At 33.2% G+C, this 17,756-nt stretch overlaps 2 protein-coding genes across 2 annotated transcripts in view; both read left to right on the top strand.

The window, feature by feature from the left end:
- Window positions 1-17,756, top strand: part of LOC128169127 (perlucin-like protein) — a 29,623-nt gene that overhangs the window by 8,080 nt on the left and 3,787 nt on the right. The gene's annotated exons all lie outside the window — the stretch shown is intronic.
- LOC128169073 (C-type lectin mannose-binding isoform-like) lies at window positions 1,712-4,115 on the top strand. Its single transcript, XM_052835243.1, has 6 exons — window positions 1,712-1,879; window positions 1,970-2,126; window positions 2,272-2,351; window positions 2,749-2,833; window positions 3,192-3,404; window positions 4,045-4,115. Exons 1-6 carry the CDS (start codon window positions 1,712-1,714, stop codon window positions 4,056-4,058), a joined length of 717 nt encoding a protein of 238 aa, XP_052691203.1. The 3' UTR covers window positions 4,059-4,115.

Below are 17,756 nucleotides of genomic sequence, written 5' to 3'. Positions count from 1 at the left end.
ATCTAAAGTGTACCCTGAAAAATGTTCATTCCCCAGGCTGATTTCTATCAGTTGATTTTGCTTATCAAGAGTCCAAGAATTTTTCCATAACGTCATTTGCAACAGTTTTGAATATCTGTGCAAAATGTTTATGATTTGGTATAATATTTGATCTTTTGTTTGTAATTTAAGTATTAGGTAATGATTTTTAAATATTTCTTAAACCCTCTCCCTATTATTTCCTTTAATTTTCTATAATCCATCTTTAAATTTGTTAAATATTTCACTAAGAATGATTGTTACTCTTATTGAGGCATTCAAATGAATAGCAAATTCAAGTATTATTTCTATCCTTTGACTGTAGCTGGTCACAGGAATCAGATCGTCCTGGTTTAATGTTACATTTGTACTTTAAGGACCAGTGAATCTGTCATTATCTGAGTTAAACATTTCTAGAAAGTCCATATCTTCAAAGTTGAGATTGAAATCTGCTTTAGAATCATCACCCATTTTCACTACACTTGTATTCCTGAATAGTCAGCCACGGGCTGACACGTACATTGGAATTCTTGGAAGGAATTAGACAGTCCGTGTTGGAGAAATTTGAAGAAGTTATAAAACTAGTTTGTTTCAATGTCAAACTTGGTAGACTGTCCATGGGTATCGTCTGCAGCAACAGTCACGAGTCCACATATAAGTATATCTTCCCGACTCTCAGTGAAATTGGAGAGGAAATTTATTGGCAGTGGTTTGCGACGGGACCATGAAAATTGGAGAGCATGAAATCAATTTTAACAGCATGATCAGTTGATATTGATTACAATGTTATAAGCGGGTTTGCAGACAAACAGTGTATACGTAAACACTGTTACACACATGTCTTCTCACGCACAGCCATAAAAAATTAATTAACACCGCATATTATAAATGACCTTAAGACTATTTATATCTTGTATCTTTATTGACTGTGTATTCTTTTTTAACCCCTTTTAATTAATATTCCACTGGCTTACTTTCTTAGCTTTTTAAAAAGCTAAATTTGTTAAAAGAGATTCTCGTTAATTATTTAAACCTAAAAAAAAAACATCATGTTGTATTTTCACATCGTTGTAGATTAAGATATTATACTGCAATTTATAAATAAAGGACTTCTTTTTCAAATTAAGACTGATAAAGTTAAATTTAAACATTAAGAGTTTCCTAATCAGGTAATTGTTCAAAATCTATGTTTGAGATTTATTATACAGTTATTGACTGGATATGAGGGCAACATGATCTGTTTGATCCAAAGACGGAAACATTGCCGAAGGCCGAGGGGGACATTTCTGTTTGAAGGTCTGATATTCAAGTCAAAAACTGTCAGACGAATATCAATCACCTGTGACGTAAAGGTATTACAATATAGATTTTGGACCGGCGGACCGGTCAACAGACCGGTTGTAATAACATTCGTTTTGGTAAACTTGTTGGTAACAACTATATAGAAGAAAATTTATAATGGCATTACAAATCCACACAGACCATATAACAACATTTATATATAAACCTTGTTGGCTGCTAGATACTAAAGAGCATACGAACAAACTTATTAAAATATTATTATAATGAAACACTATCTTTAAAAATCTACATGGTATCGTTTTTCATTCACATCTGTTACTTCACGTAATCCAAATAAGATATAAAAGTATACATGTGTACATATTAACAAATATACCTATAGCATATTACCATGCGAGGTTTTGAAGTCAGCTCTTTCTTTGCAATATTTGCACTTGTCCTCTGTTTGACGACATCTGATGCAGCACAAGACAATGAAGACGATGTTTTGATGAAAAACATATCAACTTTACATTTTCAACTGTTTACGTCCATCCAAAAGAAAACAAAATTGATCAAGGTAAAAAAAAAAGACAAGAATTTCGGCGAAGCATTATTCGATATCGAATTTTTTAACTGGAGTGTGACATTCCAACTCTTATTTTGACAGACAGCTGTATTTGAGACCCAGTGCAGTGGATCAGGCTGTACGTTCAATGGTTGCGAGTCCAGTGGATCCGAAACCTGTGATGGGCAGATGTTCACAAAGTTGAATACGATCCAATCAAGTATCATCAATATTTTGAAAAAAAAGCCAGAAACTATGGGTTAATATCATGATATTTTCAAAAGTTTTAATTCATATACATGTAGGCTCTTTCGTATATAGCATATCAATCTATCAATTCTGTGATGACATCGAAGTTGTTAAATGTCATATTTATGATGAATTCTTTTTTTATCATTCAATAGTTTGTAAACAAGGATGGAAACGTTACAACGGCCACTGCTACCACTTATTCAATGAAAAAATGAACTGGTTTCAAGCACAGGTAAATACTGATGTTCATGTTTATCAAACTTTGTTTGAAGAAGCATATTGTCGTTTATATTTCATTTATAATGTCAGTTCAGGGTACATTTTTTCATCATGTTTTAAGAACATTTATGCTTACCCAAACCGCTGTTAAATGTAAAGTTTTTGTCTGATGTTCATAAGGACCACCACCTTTAAGTAATGTGACATAACAGATACTCCCAAGGAGCTTCGAAGAGCAGTCTAGCAATAAATTAAATAAAATCCTTTGTCAATGATTGATCAAAATATGAATAATACGAAAAATTAAACTTTATTGAATGTCTATGTCATGTATAAATACATGTTTATTAAATCTACATTAATGGTGCCCTAAAGAGGTTAATTAAAATTTAGACATGTCTTTTTAACAGATTTTCTGTAGAAACCAAGGTACAACTCTGCTTCAAATCAATGATGCAAATGAAAATAAGTGGCTGACTGAGAACTTTCCAAATGGTAAGTTTTTGGTAATTGATTAATCAGTCAAAAACTTGCATAAATTTTTGTGCGCCGTAAATTGCAGTTTTTAACTATGGGATGCACTGAAGCTCCCAGGTCGTCCATCCGAATTTTTCAGACACTGAGCTTGTCAAAGGTATGCAGTTATCTGCTTAGATGTGTTCAAAATTTGTAATGAAAGTTTCATTGATTTGGTTTGTTCTGTTGAAAGCAATACGATTTTATAACTCTGTAGGAAGGGAAATGGCCAGGGAGAAAAGGCATAATACAACACCCAGTACCATTTAGCATTTAATTTTGAAAAAAAAAAAATCAAATACATGCGTGTTCTCAAACAGTTCCGTTTATTTAACAGTTGCGTATTGGATTGATTTCACTGATGTTGGTATGGAGGGAAAATGGGTGACACTTTCAACAGGAAAAAATGAGTACAGTAACTGGGATAGAGGACAACCCGATAACTCCGCTGGTAAGCAGCACTTTGCGATCAACAATTATGGAAAAAGACTTGGACTTTGGAACGATGGAGAAATTGCCTTGACATTTCAAGCAATGTGCGAAACATCGGGTATGTACAGTTAAGGTCCATTCGAACTTGTTTTGCTCAGATTAAGAACTCTGATATGTTAGGCCATAATGATAACAAGATTGGTTGTATATCGTCGTAGCTCAGTGGCTAAAATATTGGGCTTCTGAACCGCAGATCATGAGTTCGAATCTGCCTGGAACTTTTGTTCATATTCACTGAATTAAATTTTTGAAAATGAAATTTTTCATATAAAGTTGCACTTTTTTGCCTATTTGACTTAGATACTTCTTATCCATTATGATATCTATCAAAATAAAGTAATTGTTTTGTGATTTGAGAAAATATTTCAAGGTGTAGTGAGCCACCTTAAGTTAAAGTGATCTTTATGATCAAATGGTTCAATCTTGTTTTGAAATTGAATTTGTTTTACAATTACGAATAATTGATAAAAGTTAACCCACACTTTATTGTTTTGAGCATTCTACGTCATTGGTTGGAGAACTGTCTTTACTTTTATAAAACATGTGAAATTTGATGATCTTAAGATGAGATATTTATTTCAGAAATTATTTCATATATATGATGTAATATCTCTGCTTTTATATCTTTAACAATTTCCCATAAATATATTCTTAACGTAAAAAGATATATAATGTGGGTTTTTTTAATTTAAATTCAGGTTCAGGGTTCTGACCGAGAAAAGATGGTAAAAGATGGTGAAAGAATGGACAAACCATATGAGAATAAAATTATTCTAAATTCGTCGTTTTATATTTCCTCTAACAATGTCTTCATGAAGATAATGACTTATTCTGATCATCAATTCCACTGTAAGCGATCTAATCATCATCTACATGTTACTTGTCCTTCATAAATTATATAAAAATTAAAATCATAAGAAATTAAACCATCATTATGGTATCCTAGCGTACTAAATTATAGAACGTTTGCTCAGCATGATGGGAAATGGAAATGAACGAAAAGCGTATACATATATTAGTTAAAAACTTTTATTATGGTGATTAAAAAGTCGAATCCTTTTTTACAAATCAAAAATTGTTGCTTCCATAATACTCATTAAGAAGTCTCTGTTGATGTTCATCGCAAAATTTTTGGTGCACAACGAATGAAATCGGTGCACCAATTTCAATTTCTTTGGTGCAATTCGATTCAGAAGTCAGTTTTGCCTAATGAGAACGCAATATACTAGTAATGTCACTGATGCGAAATGTTTTCGCATGTTATCAACATTTGTCTTGGGTTAAATCTAAATCAACTGCAGATTTGCATGTAAATTTTAAAAGGCGGAAAACTTAAAGTAAACTCGTTGTAATGTTATTTTGTTCATAAATTAATAGCAATTGTATTTGAACAATAAATTGATAGCATTTTTTTTCACGTCTTTTTTTTGTATTTATTTGTGGATTTATGGTATACTTGATATAAAAATGAGTTAAAATTTGTTTTATTTTTAATATTTTGAAAAAATGAATTTTATTTTAAATAATATTATTTGGTTTTGAATAATATCTCTACACAAACGATTGTTAAAAAGGATGATATCCCTAAACATATGTAAACAGTCTCTTTTACACAATGAATCATTGAAAAAACATCATGCTTTTAATGATTTTAAATAGAGAATGAATAAATATGAAAAAGCCTGATTAGTGTTGATAGCTTCGATTATGTTTTATTGTAATGGATGATGCATTATCGATGATTTTATACACCCTGTAACATTGAATAGCAACACTCAACTTAATTACACTCCATAAAAGGAAGAAGAAAAAGAGCAGTTAATTTCGTTCTGGTTTGTAACCCCATCCTTCCTGTAAATAAATATGAGTAGAATGGGAGGACCTTTGTACAATAGACGATATGTATATGAAGGAATTAAGCAGATTGGAAAAGACTTGCTTACATATCACGTGACTTTATTTATCGCCTTATTCTCACCGGTCTGGGGCGGGCTTAGCGACCAGAAATGAAATCCGTTAATAACACTACTTACAAATAATGTATTCCCATAAACGAAGGGAACTTGCATATAAAATCAAGTCGAACACGTATACCGAAATTTATGTCATGTGACACGCGAGGAACAGCGAGTAACATATGATTTCTTTCGTTTGAGGGACGAATTAGGCAGAAATCAATTTCTACTTGGTGTAATAATGAATAAGATATTTTAATGTTTTCATTCAAGTACATGTTTTGTCACGTAGTTCTTTAGAACCCGTTTATTACCAAAGCTATATGAAGAATTGCATTTGTGTTAAATACCGGTTTAGGAAGACATGTACAGTGCAATGGTTATAATTTGAGAATTTCAGAATATAAATCATGTAATCCAACTTTTTGGCAAAGTTGTGTATTTGTACATTTAATATGCCAAATATTAAATAGCTGTAGCGTGGTGTTGCTTATTCCACACAGTGTTTTGCTATTTACTAGTATTAGAGTATTCAGGTTTCATTTGGAAAGTTATGAATGGATTTAATGGAGAAATTATGAAAGGCTAAGCGAGTTTTATCTAGCTAAACAACTTCAGTTTATAATAATGAAAATCCACTGGACTGTATTTTTTAGAAGAATTGATGAGCGCAGTGAAGTACATTTTTCTCCCTTCTCATATAGATATATTTTGACAAAAACGTTGACCAACTAAAATAGAACCTTATTGTACCTTAATGCGTTCGTGTAATTTGAGGGCTTTTAAATGTTGGCCAGAGCTATTAAAATATACGGAGCCTGAATGTTAACAGTGTAACTCTACCGTAAATAATTAATCAAGTCTCCCATATGATTGATATTTCTAGGGTATGAAAAGAATTCTGTAAAAATATGTATAATATAGATAGTATCAAACATTAAGTACATGCAATGAAGAAAATGTTTGACCAATTTACTGGGTGCTATATTTCACATAATTTGTTTTTGTCACTGATATGCAAGCACAATAGATGCAAATAGACAGTGCTAGAAATATGTTTAATTTTCGTATGAAGTCCTGACAGTTGTAGTTATGGGGAGACAGGACGTTGATATCGTGACTTTTGTTGTTCACATGACAGTTGTTATAAAAATATATAGTAAAAATGTAATACACATTGCAGTAGGCAAGTTGTTTGAATTCTTCATATAATCTATAGATAAGATAAAGAAGACTTTTCCATTTTAATTTCAGCTCACCAAAAAAACCTCATTTTTTATTTCTCTTTTAGCTGACATATTCTGATGAATTGTATCAGGTAAAATTTTCTATTTAATAATATTAAATTAGAGAATTTTCAACGTTTTTTAATGATTTTATAACACTAATTTATTAATTCGTGGAGGATGTTAATTCGTGGATGAGAAGTACACACGAATTCCACGAAAATTGAGTTACCACGAAATCTTATGATTCCACAGTAACTAAGGAAAGGAAAGGTAAATCACGAAAAATCATTTCATCTCAGTCAAGTCAGCATTCTTAATGAATTATGTTCTATTGAATTCAAAACAATTCAAAACCCCGACATCCACTACATGTAGATAATAAACCTATACTTTTTTATTTATTTCAAATACCCCTAGAAGTCATATACAAATAAGTCACAGATAAAGTTCCTATAAGTTTTTCCCAAAACGACAAATTCAACATTTTTTATCCTACTGCTATAACCTTGATATATCCATATGCATGATTTAAAAAATACATCCAAACATTAGAAAATAAACAAAAATCAATAAACAAAAATTGTGTTTACATCGTTTAAAATATGAAAAATACATAATATATATAACAGTTTAAATATTTCAATATCAACAAAATTATAATATCTCTGAACTTGAATGTTATATTTTCTTTTAGTTGCATTTACTGTAGGGCAAACATAAAGGAAAGGAATTAAGTTTGAGTATCTATAAATGTCACGGGGTGACAATCGTATGTTGTTGGATTTTTCGTTCTCCATATGTATTTTATTCATATAGTCACTAGTAATAGTATTGTTGTAGTAAAATTCCATTCATCTATTCATTATTCATTCATACAGATATTGATTTTTAATGATGGAGTAATGTTTCGGATATCACATGATTGTCGGGTTTAAGTTGTTTTCGTGTCACGTGATTGTCTTGTATATATTGTTGTTTCCAAGAGGTGAGAGTGTTAGAACCGGTAGGTGGGAGTAGTGGCCACTAAGTACACATGTGTGACTGTTGATATATATACATTTGCACTACTTTTTCTATTAATTGTATGACAACACCTAAAACGATTTTTTCCTCCAGCGAGACATATTCTGCCTAAGAAATTCCTTACGAAATATTTGGTACTACTGGTAAGGGAGAATGCCATAATTGATCAAAATATTTAAAATATATGATTAATATTGTGTGAGTGAATTTGTAGGAGCGTTTCAATTTCATTTTACGTCACCATTATTTACAAACCGTTTCTTAATCATCAATCATCTTTAATAAAACTTGTGATGCTTCAACATTCAAAAAATTTCAATTCCTTTTGGTAAATAAGTTCCCCACAACTTTAAATACAACCACCTCCACTGCCCCAGCTCTGTGGAAGATCAATCTAGATATTGTCTCATTGAATAATTTAAAATAGCCTTTTACAATGATATAAAACACTAATGCAACTTCAAACATAATTAAAATGAAATTTTATCTCTCGAGATGTTCCAAAATTCAAGTATGCTAGCACCTGTTGCAAATTACAAGCTTTATTTTCTATATAATACATGTATAAATAATCACTGTTGGATCGATCCAATATATGACTACTATGCCATGCCACATTATAATGAGAACGTTTAAGATTTGTATTTTTTGTGTGTTCTTGGCGCTGATCTTCTGTTCAATGCCATCTGAGGCAGCACTTTTAAATGAAGACGATGTTTTGATGAAAAATATATCAGACCTTCATTTCCAACTGTTTTCTTCTATTCAAAAGAAAACGAATATCATAAAGGTAAACAATTATAAACTTGTGTCTTTTGATTGTAAAAATATTCGATTTTCTAAATTTAAACAAAATATGATGTGTATTTATATTACACAATTATTCTAAGACAGCTGTCTTTGAGACTCAGTGCAGTGGATCAGGATGTACATTCAATGGTTGCGAGTCTAGTGGATCTGAAACATGTGATGGGCAGATGTTCACAAAGTTGAATAAAATCCAATTAAGTATCAACGGTATTTGGAAAAGAAAACCAGAAGCGATTGGCATGTTCTTGTACACTGTTCATGAATAATAGTATTGCTGCTATAAACACAAGTTATCTTTGGTCGTCACTATCTCTAAATAACAAATTAACTAAGTCACTTGGATTATTTAACATTGTCACAGTTTGTAAAGAAGGATGGAAACGTTACAACGGTCATTGCTACCATTTATTCAGCAAAAAAATGAACTGGTTTCAAGCACAGGTAAACTATTTGATAAACTGCATGTACTTAATACTAAATGCTAGATAATTCCACAACATATGGTATTCTTTAGAAGATCCCAATAATAATTCTAAAATAATTCATGCATTTTAAAATACTTGGGGTTTTAAATAATTTTACTATACTGTTTTTATTTATTTATTTAAAGTCTCTTAAGATTTCATTGTATCTCATATGTCTAGGGTTCAAAAATATTTCAAAATCTGTAATATTCCAATAACCATGTAGGTTTTATTTTTTCTTTTAAGGTTTTTTGCAGAAACCGAAAGACAACGCTGCTCCAAATCAATGATGCAAATGAACATAACTGGCTCACAAAGAATTTTCCAATTGGTATGTGAATTCTTCTCTGAAAATTTGGTAAATACTCTTATTTCCTTTTGAATTTTACATTGTTTTCAAAACTGTCAGAAACAAAAATTGTGATCGATTATATTTGATTGAATTATGTAACTAGAACGATACAGTTTCAGAATGTCTGAAAACGGGGAGGGGTGGCTATACTCTTTCACCCCTTCGTTTTCCATACCTCAAATTACCCATATTGAATGAATAAAGCTAAAAAAAAAATGTACAATCTCAAACATTAATGAGTATTTACAAACAGTTGCATACTGGATTGATTTTACTGACATTGGTACGGAGGGGAAATGGGTGACATTATCAACTGGGAAAAGTGAGTACACAAGATGGCACGGTGGACAACCCAATAATTCCGGTGGGAAACAAAACTGTGCCTATAATAACTATGTAAAAGGATTCTGGGACGATCATAGCTGCAAGTCTACACATCAAGTCTTGTGTGAAGCATCAGGTACGTTGTTATGTGATTGATATTTTTCAGTCGAGAGTTTTAAGATTGGCGTCAAAGAAGTTTGTAAACAAGAGTAACATAACTTGTTAAATCCATAGTATTCTTCGCTATTGGCCTCTTAACATATCTGTTGCGACAACTCATCTTCCGTCTTTACAAGAATGGTATTATATGGATTTGAAATGTACTTAAACAAGCACTGCGTATGTCGTTTATTTGATAGCTCTCATTTGCAAGATGCACGTAAATGATAACTTAATGCATTGAAATAATAATAATTGTAAGGTCGGTTGTTTTTATGAATATGACTACATGGTATTTAGAAGTTTAATTTTAACCTTATTTTCTTCTTTACGTTTAGGTTCTGAATTTTAATCACAGGAAACGACAACCATCGACAACGGTTGAATTACCTGAATAAAGTGGTTAAATTGGTGGTCCTTCGTTTTACCTTCAGACTCAATAATGCAACCTCTGATAAATAGTTCAAATTTAAAAATGATCATTAATAATACAATATTGATGAGAACAATGAAACATGTTGCGTTTCAAATAGATACTTGATCATTATAATCTCAACGTTTTAAAGAAAAATTAACAAAAGAATGCTAGATTTGCACCTGTTTCTCAGTTGGTACACCAATTGGTGGGCATTTTAGATTCATATCTTGAGTAACTTGCCCCTTGCAGACATAAAACTTAGTTCATCTGTAGTCATGAAAAGTAAATGATCCCTATTGGCTTTGATGTCATGAAGTCAAAAATGTAGATTAAAAAACTTAAATAAAAGTACATATATTTGGTTTCAACATGATATTCAATACAAAAATATATCATACAGGTTTAGATATTGGGACAGAAATTAAATGAAAAAACATACACATATTTATTAATTATATTTACTGTTATGGCATAAAATGAAAAACAGTATTACTTGTACGTTTTTGTTGTCCAAGAAAAGTAAAAGCATCAAAGTCGTAACAAATAAATATACAAGACTATAGATGACTATGTTTATATCATTGTCTTTATTTTCTTTCACCGATATGTACTGCATTTTCTTTTACATTTTGTACGAAATGCTGGTTCTACAAAAAACAACAGTCCCGCCAACAAAGCCACGCCTCCGGACACGCGGAACGATACCGTCCAGTCTCCCGTCACGTCTCTGATCCACCCTACAATACACAGGTCAAAGTATATACTAGTATACCAAAGTACCCTACACTAGTTATACACAGGTCAATGCATAAAGTGATATGGTATATCCAAGTACCCTACAATACACAGATCAAAGCATATACTGGTATATCCAAGTACCCTACAATATACAGGTCAAAGCATATACTGGTATATCCAAATACCCTACAATATACAGGTCAAAGCATATACTGGTATATCCAAGTACCCAACAATATACAGGTCAAAGTATATACTGGTATATCCAAGAACCCTACAATATACAGGTCAAGCATATACTGGTATATCCAAGTACCCTACAATATACCGGTCAAAGCATATACTGGTATATCCAAGTACCCTACAATATACAGGTTCAAAGCATATACTAGTATATCCAAGTACCCTACATTACACAGGTCAAAGCATTTACTGGTATATCCAAGTACCCTACAATATACAGGTCAAAGCATATACTGGTATATCCAAGTACCCTACAATATACAGGTCAAAGCATATACTGGTATATCCAAGTACCCTACAATACACAGGTCAAAGCATATACTAGTTTACCAAATATATGTCAAATCTCATTTACCAAACAGAATTACAGTTTGTGTTATCATAATGATGGTTTTTCTACGTTTTCGTGCATGTATTATTAGAAGAATGGAGAGTGTATATTTGGATACTCTACGTTTTGTATTGATGATCAGTTTTAGTGAAATTCGACATCAAATGCAGCCTAGATTTATTTGCCAATGTTACAATTTGCGTCAAATATGTAAACTCTCATGCTGCATAAAATATTGTGATATAGCTCTTTAATTGATGGACTAGTAGACTGCACATTGACCTATGACAAATCAATCAAAAATTCAGTACCTTCCTGTTGTAACAAACAGTCAAAGAAAAACATATTATTCATTAACTTCTAAGCCAGCACTATCGATCAAAGGGAACAAGGGTTAGGTTTGTGACATGGATTTTCAAGATTTATTTTTATTCAGATATAGTTGTTAATTACTAGTATTACTTATAGTCTAAAATGGACTAATCACCCACTGAAATGAAACGGATTTCATTAACGAAATAAAGCATAAAAAATATATATGTTAAAGTATTCACATACCTGGAAGTGGTTGTGAAATGCCAACGGGTAACGATAGACAAAGATTCAAAAGTCCTTGAGCCTGCGGAAGATTTTCTAGGGGAACTATTTCCAGTAATAAAAGGGGAATGAACATAAAAAAAGAACCGGGGAACAGCCCTTGTGTTATTGAATAAACCAACAAGGGATAATATCCCGTAAACCATGGCAAAATAATGGAGGAAACTCCTCCAAGAATAAGAAAAGTTCCAATGATGTTTCTTTTCTGAATAATCTTAGAGTCTGCGAGCAACCCTACGACAGGTCTGGCAAAGATCATTACGCCGCCATTTACGGAAAGTAAAACAGCAACGCGAGCACTGCTCATACCCTGTACGCGAGCATGGCCTGGTATCATGGTAAAAATTGAAAAATACGCATAAATGCTAGGGCATAAATGAAAAAAGAAGGTTTCCGAATCAACGAGAAATGAAATATCTCTCGTATTGGCCGACGTGTGCTACACTCGCAGCAAGACTTTCTTGGCTCAATTATATCATTTTCCAGCTCGTATGAGTTGGTTTCAGTGCTAGTTTGCTTGCTAAAGGGTATTTTGGAGTTCTTTTCGTTGTCTTATCAGTGCTGCACAAACGCAGATGTTCAGGGATAGAGCACTGATCACTAGGACTGCGCCCTTTCGTCCGTAACAGTTTATCAGAGAATGGTAGATGAATGGGAAGACAACGGAACCGATCCCAGTGCCAAGCAGGACGATACTTATTGCAAGAGCTCGTCTTTTTTTGAAGTAAAAGTTTACAACAGTAAAACATAGCAAGCTTTTTAAGAAATATTTAATTTCTGTCAATTAGTATTACACAATTCAAAACTCTTGCTTCTTTACACAGGTGCTTGTGGACTAGACCGTGCACTACCCCCCCCCCCCCTTTTCATTTTTTTTCTTTATTTAAAAAAAATTATTATTTAATATCATTAACAACCCCTCATATATGTCTCAAGTCGAAAAATAACAGAAATATCACGACTCTGTGGCATTTTATATTGACATTCGTTTCCCCTACATATAAAAAGAGAGAAGGTAAGCAACTCCCGTTTGTTTACATTGAGGTACCACCTGGGAAATTCAAACGATTTCTATATCAAAAATCCCTATACCTTTGGTGTCATCTATCTTTCTCACTTCCACACATATCCTTCTATCTGAAAATTGTTATAAATTAGCACGCTGAACCGTAATCTATCCAATTGACAACGATTTGCCACTCGCGACCACGATATTTTGAAACGTTCCAAGTAGACGCTACGGAAGTAAGTTGTACAGCGACATCAATGCTAAGAATGATGAATTTTTTTATCAGATTTTCTCAGGGAATTTTCCAAACGGTACAATATTAACAAATAATATTTGTTATAAACAAATGACTTAGTACATCTTTGAAATGCATTAGATCGAGTAACTTGCGCCTTCCTTTGATCTATAAAATAAAGTAAGTGTACACTGTAATACCAGTAAAACGTAGGTTTTCCATTGAAGTGTTCTTAAAATGGAAGGTGCCGTTTATGGATCTAATCATGTAAAAACATTTTGGCTAATGCAATTTTCTGATATATCATTTACATGACATTTTGAATATAACACATATACATGTACAAATAGCTCTATACTGGATTGGTTTTACTGACATTGACACGGAGGGTAATTGGGTGATATTCTTTCTGGGAAAAGTACATTTACCAATTGGAATAGGGGACAACCTGACAAATTTAATGGCAATCAGGACTGTACCTATACCAATTTTATAAATTGACTTTGAATGTACGGATCATTCGAGTCAGTTGTGAAGCATCAGGTAAATTTTAAATGTTTTTAATGTATTACACTTGTTTTTACTTATGTTTTTCCTGTGTATTGCACACTTATCTTATTAAGGAAATTCTGGGTTAGTTTACTGTTGGTAATTCAATTTGATTTGGGCATTCTTGTAGTGAAAATTGTATGAAATTTTCTTCTTTTCTTTAATAAGGTTCTCAAATCTGACTATGGGCAAATGGAAATCTTTGATAATGTTCAGACCACAAAAAATAAACTGATTTGAGAATAACCCATTTCTTTTCTTCATCTCCTCAATGTATTTACTAAAACTTCAGTAGATGATGGTATAGCTGAAACTAGGTCTGTAGCTCCCGGTCTGAAAAAATTCGGATGGACGACCTAGGAGCTACATTGCCTCCCATAGCAAAAAAACTGCAATTTACAGCGCACAAAATTATGCGCTTGTTTTGGACTGACAACCCTTATTTTCACACAAATGCTGTGAAAACAATTAGTGCAATTAAATTTTTCAGGCAATTTGCTACCAATAACTCATTTTACTTGCCTCAGACTTTCTCTTGAACATGATAACCGACCTCGGAAAATGAAGTATATTATTCATGTCGAGATCGGGAGTCGCCATTTTTAGATGTAAACAAAACTGCCCCACTTCACTTTCCAGGGCTAGTGATGGTGTTTAAAAGATTATCAGAGGTAAGTGAAATGACAATATCTGTAGTAAAATATCTAAGGAATATTTTAGAATCAAATATTTGTACAGAATGTGTTCGGAAATGAGATTAATCAGTCCAAAACTAGCGCATTTTTTGTGCGCCGTAAATTGCAGTTTTTTACTATGGGAGGCACTGTAGCTCCCAGGTCGTCCATCCGAATTTTTTTCAGACCGGGAGCTACAGACCTGCAGCTAAGCCAAAACTTGCGACTCTTTTGCGCCGATATTAAACGGGAGCTTAAGTAATTCATTAAGCCCATGATTCTGTGGCCTAAACATTATATGTATCCAATAACCGAGAAAAGGTAAAATACGAAATTAGTTTCATCTCTGTTCAATTTACCATTCTTAATTATGTTTTATTGAAATTACAACGATTCAAAACCCGACATCCACTACATGTGGATAATACTAAATAACAAAGAAATTTATACTTATCTATTTTAAATATCCCGTGTAGTTATATGCAAGTTTTCACAACAAGCGAGTATGATTCCCACTATTTTTTACGGAAAGTGATTGTAGTTCATAGATCTGTTGAAACTGACAGGACTGAAATCTACATGTCACATATATTGATTTGTCGAAACAGGTTTCGAATCCACTTGACTCAACTTAAGAAAAATCAAGGACTGCACAAAAATAGTCATGATGATGTCAGACTAAATTCCTATAGGAGACGATTTGACTGTGTCTTTTACTAACGTTCTGATGTACATTAACAGTAATTTAGTCAATTTTACTTACTTTTTGCAATCAATTTATGAATTTGTTTAAAAAAGATGTAAAAATAATCATGATAATATGCTTTTGTTGATCTTTCATGCGAGTTATGAAGGTAACGATCATTGCAGAAAAAAATATAACCCGCTAACTTGGGTTATGTATTTTTCTGCAATTTCGCCACTTTCATAATTATCCCGCATGAATCACCAAAGAAAGTATTTTATTGACAAGACGCCGATAAAGTTCATACGATAAGTTTTCCCCAAAACGACAAATTCAATATTCTGTAACGGGATGGAAGAAATAATGACGGACCAGACCGGGATTTGAACCCGGGCCCCCTAAATCTCTAGACAGGTGCTCTACCAACTGAGCTATCTGGCGCCGGTATTCGAACCGGTCTGACCGTCACATTCCTCCCCCTTAAATGATCTTCGTCCCCGAAGAGCACCCCAGGCTCTTCCCCTGGCAGGAGTTCACCTGTCAGTTCCGGGGGTTGGTCATGGCACCAAATAATTATGTAACGGGATGGGAGAAATAATGACGGACCAGACCGGGATTAGAACCCGGGCCCCATGAATCTCTAGTCAGGTACTCTACCAACTGAGCTATCTAGCGCCGGTATTTGAACCGATTGGACCGTCACATTCCTCCCCCCTTAAATGAACTTCGCCCTCGAAGATCACCCCAGGCTCTTCCCCTGGCAGGAGTTAACCTGTCAGTTCCAGGGGTTGGTCACGGCACCAAATGTAACGGGATGGGAGAAATAATGACGGACAGACCGGGATTCGAAACCGGGCCCCCTGAATCTCTAGTCAGGTGCTCTTCCAACTGAGCTAACTGGCGCCGGTATTCGAACCGGTCTGACCGTCACAATTCTATTATTCCACTACAATAACCCTAATATATCCATATAAAAGATTTAAAATATACATTAAAACATATAAAGGATATATTGTTTTATTTTATGCATTTTGATGTCAATTCTGTTAAGTACAAGTAATGTCAGTTTTACTTCTTGAAGAGTTAACATAATGTTTATAATGTACATTGTTTACAATATGAAAAATAAATAATAAACAGATCAATTAAAAATATTTTGATATCAACTGAACTCAAGTGTTATGGTTCCTTTGAGTGGCATTTATGTAGGGCAGATATAAAGGAACGTAATTAAATTTTTAATAGTCTGGTATTCATTATAGTGCAGTATAAATAAACAAGACGGAACCGTCTTTCAACATCAACCCAGGTTCATTCTTTTCAGTTTGCCTCTGAATTACAAAATAACAAAGATAACGAAGATTTACAAATTTATTAAGCAAAATCAAATATTGAACATAAATAAGATTGTTTGATTCCGTTTATAACCTAAGAAGGGGAAATGAAAATTTACCTTAATGAATGCCGAAAAAGGGAAGAGGGGGAGAATTTGGTCCGTAGACCAACAAGAGAGTTTCATGAATGCCCGATGACGGTCGTATTTATATACTTACAGACAATAGAATTTAAATAACTATAGACAGGGCATCAATAGTCTCAAACAAAATATAAACGGAGTATAAATTTCCGGAATCAAACATATAAAAATACATATAGATATACCACAATAATAATGTCCCAGGGTAAATACGCATGTTTTTATTTCATCCATTATGTATTACACTTAGTCAGTAGTAATATTAGTAGTATTGTTGTAGTAAAATTCAATTCATTCATCTCTTTCATTCAAACAGGTATTGATTTGTAATGGTTGAGTACTGTTTCGGATGTCACGTGATTGTGGTTAAAGTTTTTTCGGTTCACGTGATTGTCTTGTAGATGTTGTTTGTGAGAGTAGTTGGGTGTGGTTACTGAGTACGCACGTGTGACATATGATATAGATACATCTGCGCTAGTTTTTCTAATAATTTTATGACAGTAGCAAATACGATACTTCCCATGGTCTCCTACGAGATATATTCTACAGTGAAGTTTACCTCATCTCCACTAGCCAAGGGTTTTCGGTCCACTTTGCTCCCCATAAACCCTTGGCGGATTTCATTACGAAAACTCAGTGGTGTGGTGGCGCTATCTAGCGAGCAACTTGAGTTGCGCCCCTTGCATATTTACATTTTAATCGAATTAAACAACGGGTTATATAAACACTACGGCATTAATACAACTTGAAAACATGTTGACTACTGAATATCGGAACATAATTAACGATGTTATTAAATACGAATTAAGTTATAACCAAGGGAAAGCACGGGATGTTTTATTCATGTAAGGACCTGTACCGGAGTGAAAAAGTCGCCGATTTATATGAAAGCTTTCATGATATAAAACCACGTATCGTTGAACTATGTTCAATCCCATTAAAATATACAGGTGTTTAAAGCGATCTGGTTAGACCATCGTCGGGGAGACACTGTACTCGAGAGCTTGTGTTTCAACTTGTTAAAAGCACCAAATGTTTTACCAAAGATCACACGTGTTTTCTTTTTAAAGTTAATATTTACATGTACAAGCACTGCGATTGGATCAGCTACTCGCAGCTACAGCTAATCATAAAACGG

Source organism: Crassostrea angulata, chromosome 1 (genome assembly GCF_025612915.1).
Source record: "Crassostrea angulata isolate pt1a10 chromosome 1, ASM2561291v2, whole genome shotgun sequence".
NCBI lineage: Eukaryota > Metazoa > Mollusca > Bivalvia > Ostreida > Ostreidae > Magallana > Magallana angulata.
Note: the sequence above shows the minus strand (reverse complement) of the source record. Positions and strands in the feature narration are given on the sequence as shown.

Excerpts from the sequence above, each read along its gene's own strand:
- LOC128169073 (XM_052835243.1), top strand. The coding sequence starts at position 1,712 with ATGCGAGGTTTTGAAGTCAGCTCTTTCTTTGCAATATTTGCACTTGTC. Across the intron at positions 1,880-1,969 it reads AGAAAACAAAATTGATCAAG|ACAGCTGTATTTGAGACCCA; the intron begins GTAAAAAAAAAA and ends TTATTTTGACAG. Across the intron at positions 2,352-2,748 it reads TGAACTGGTTTCAAGCACAG|ATTTTCTGTAGAAACCAAGG; the intron begins GTAAATACTGAT and ends TCTTTTTAACAG.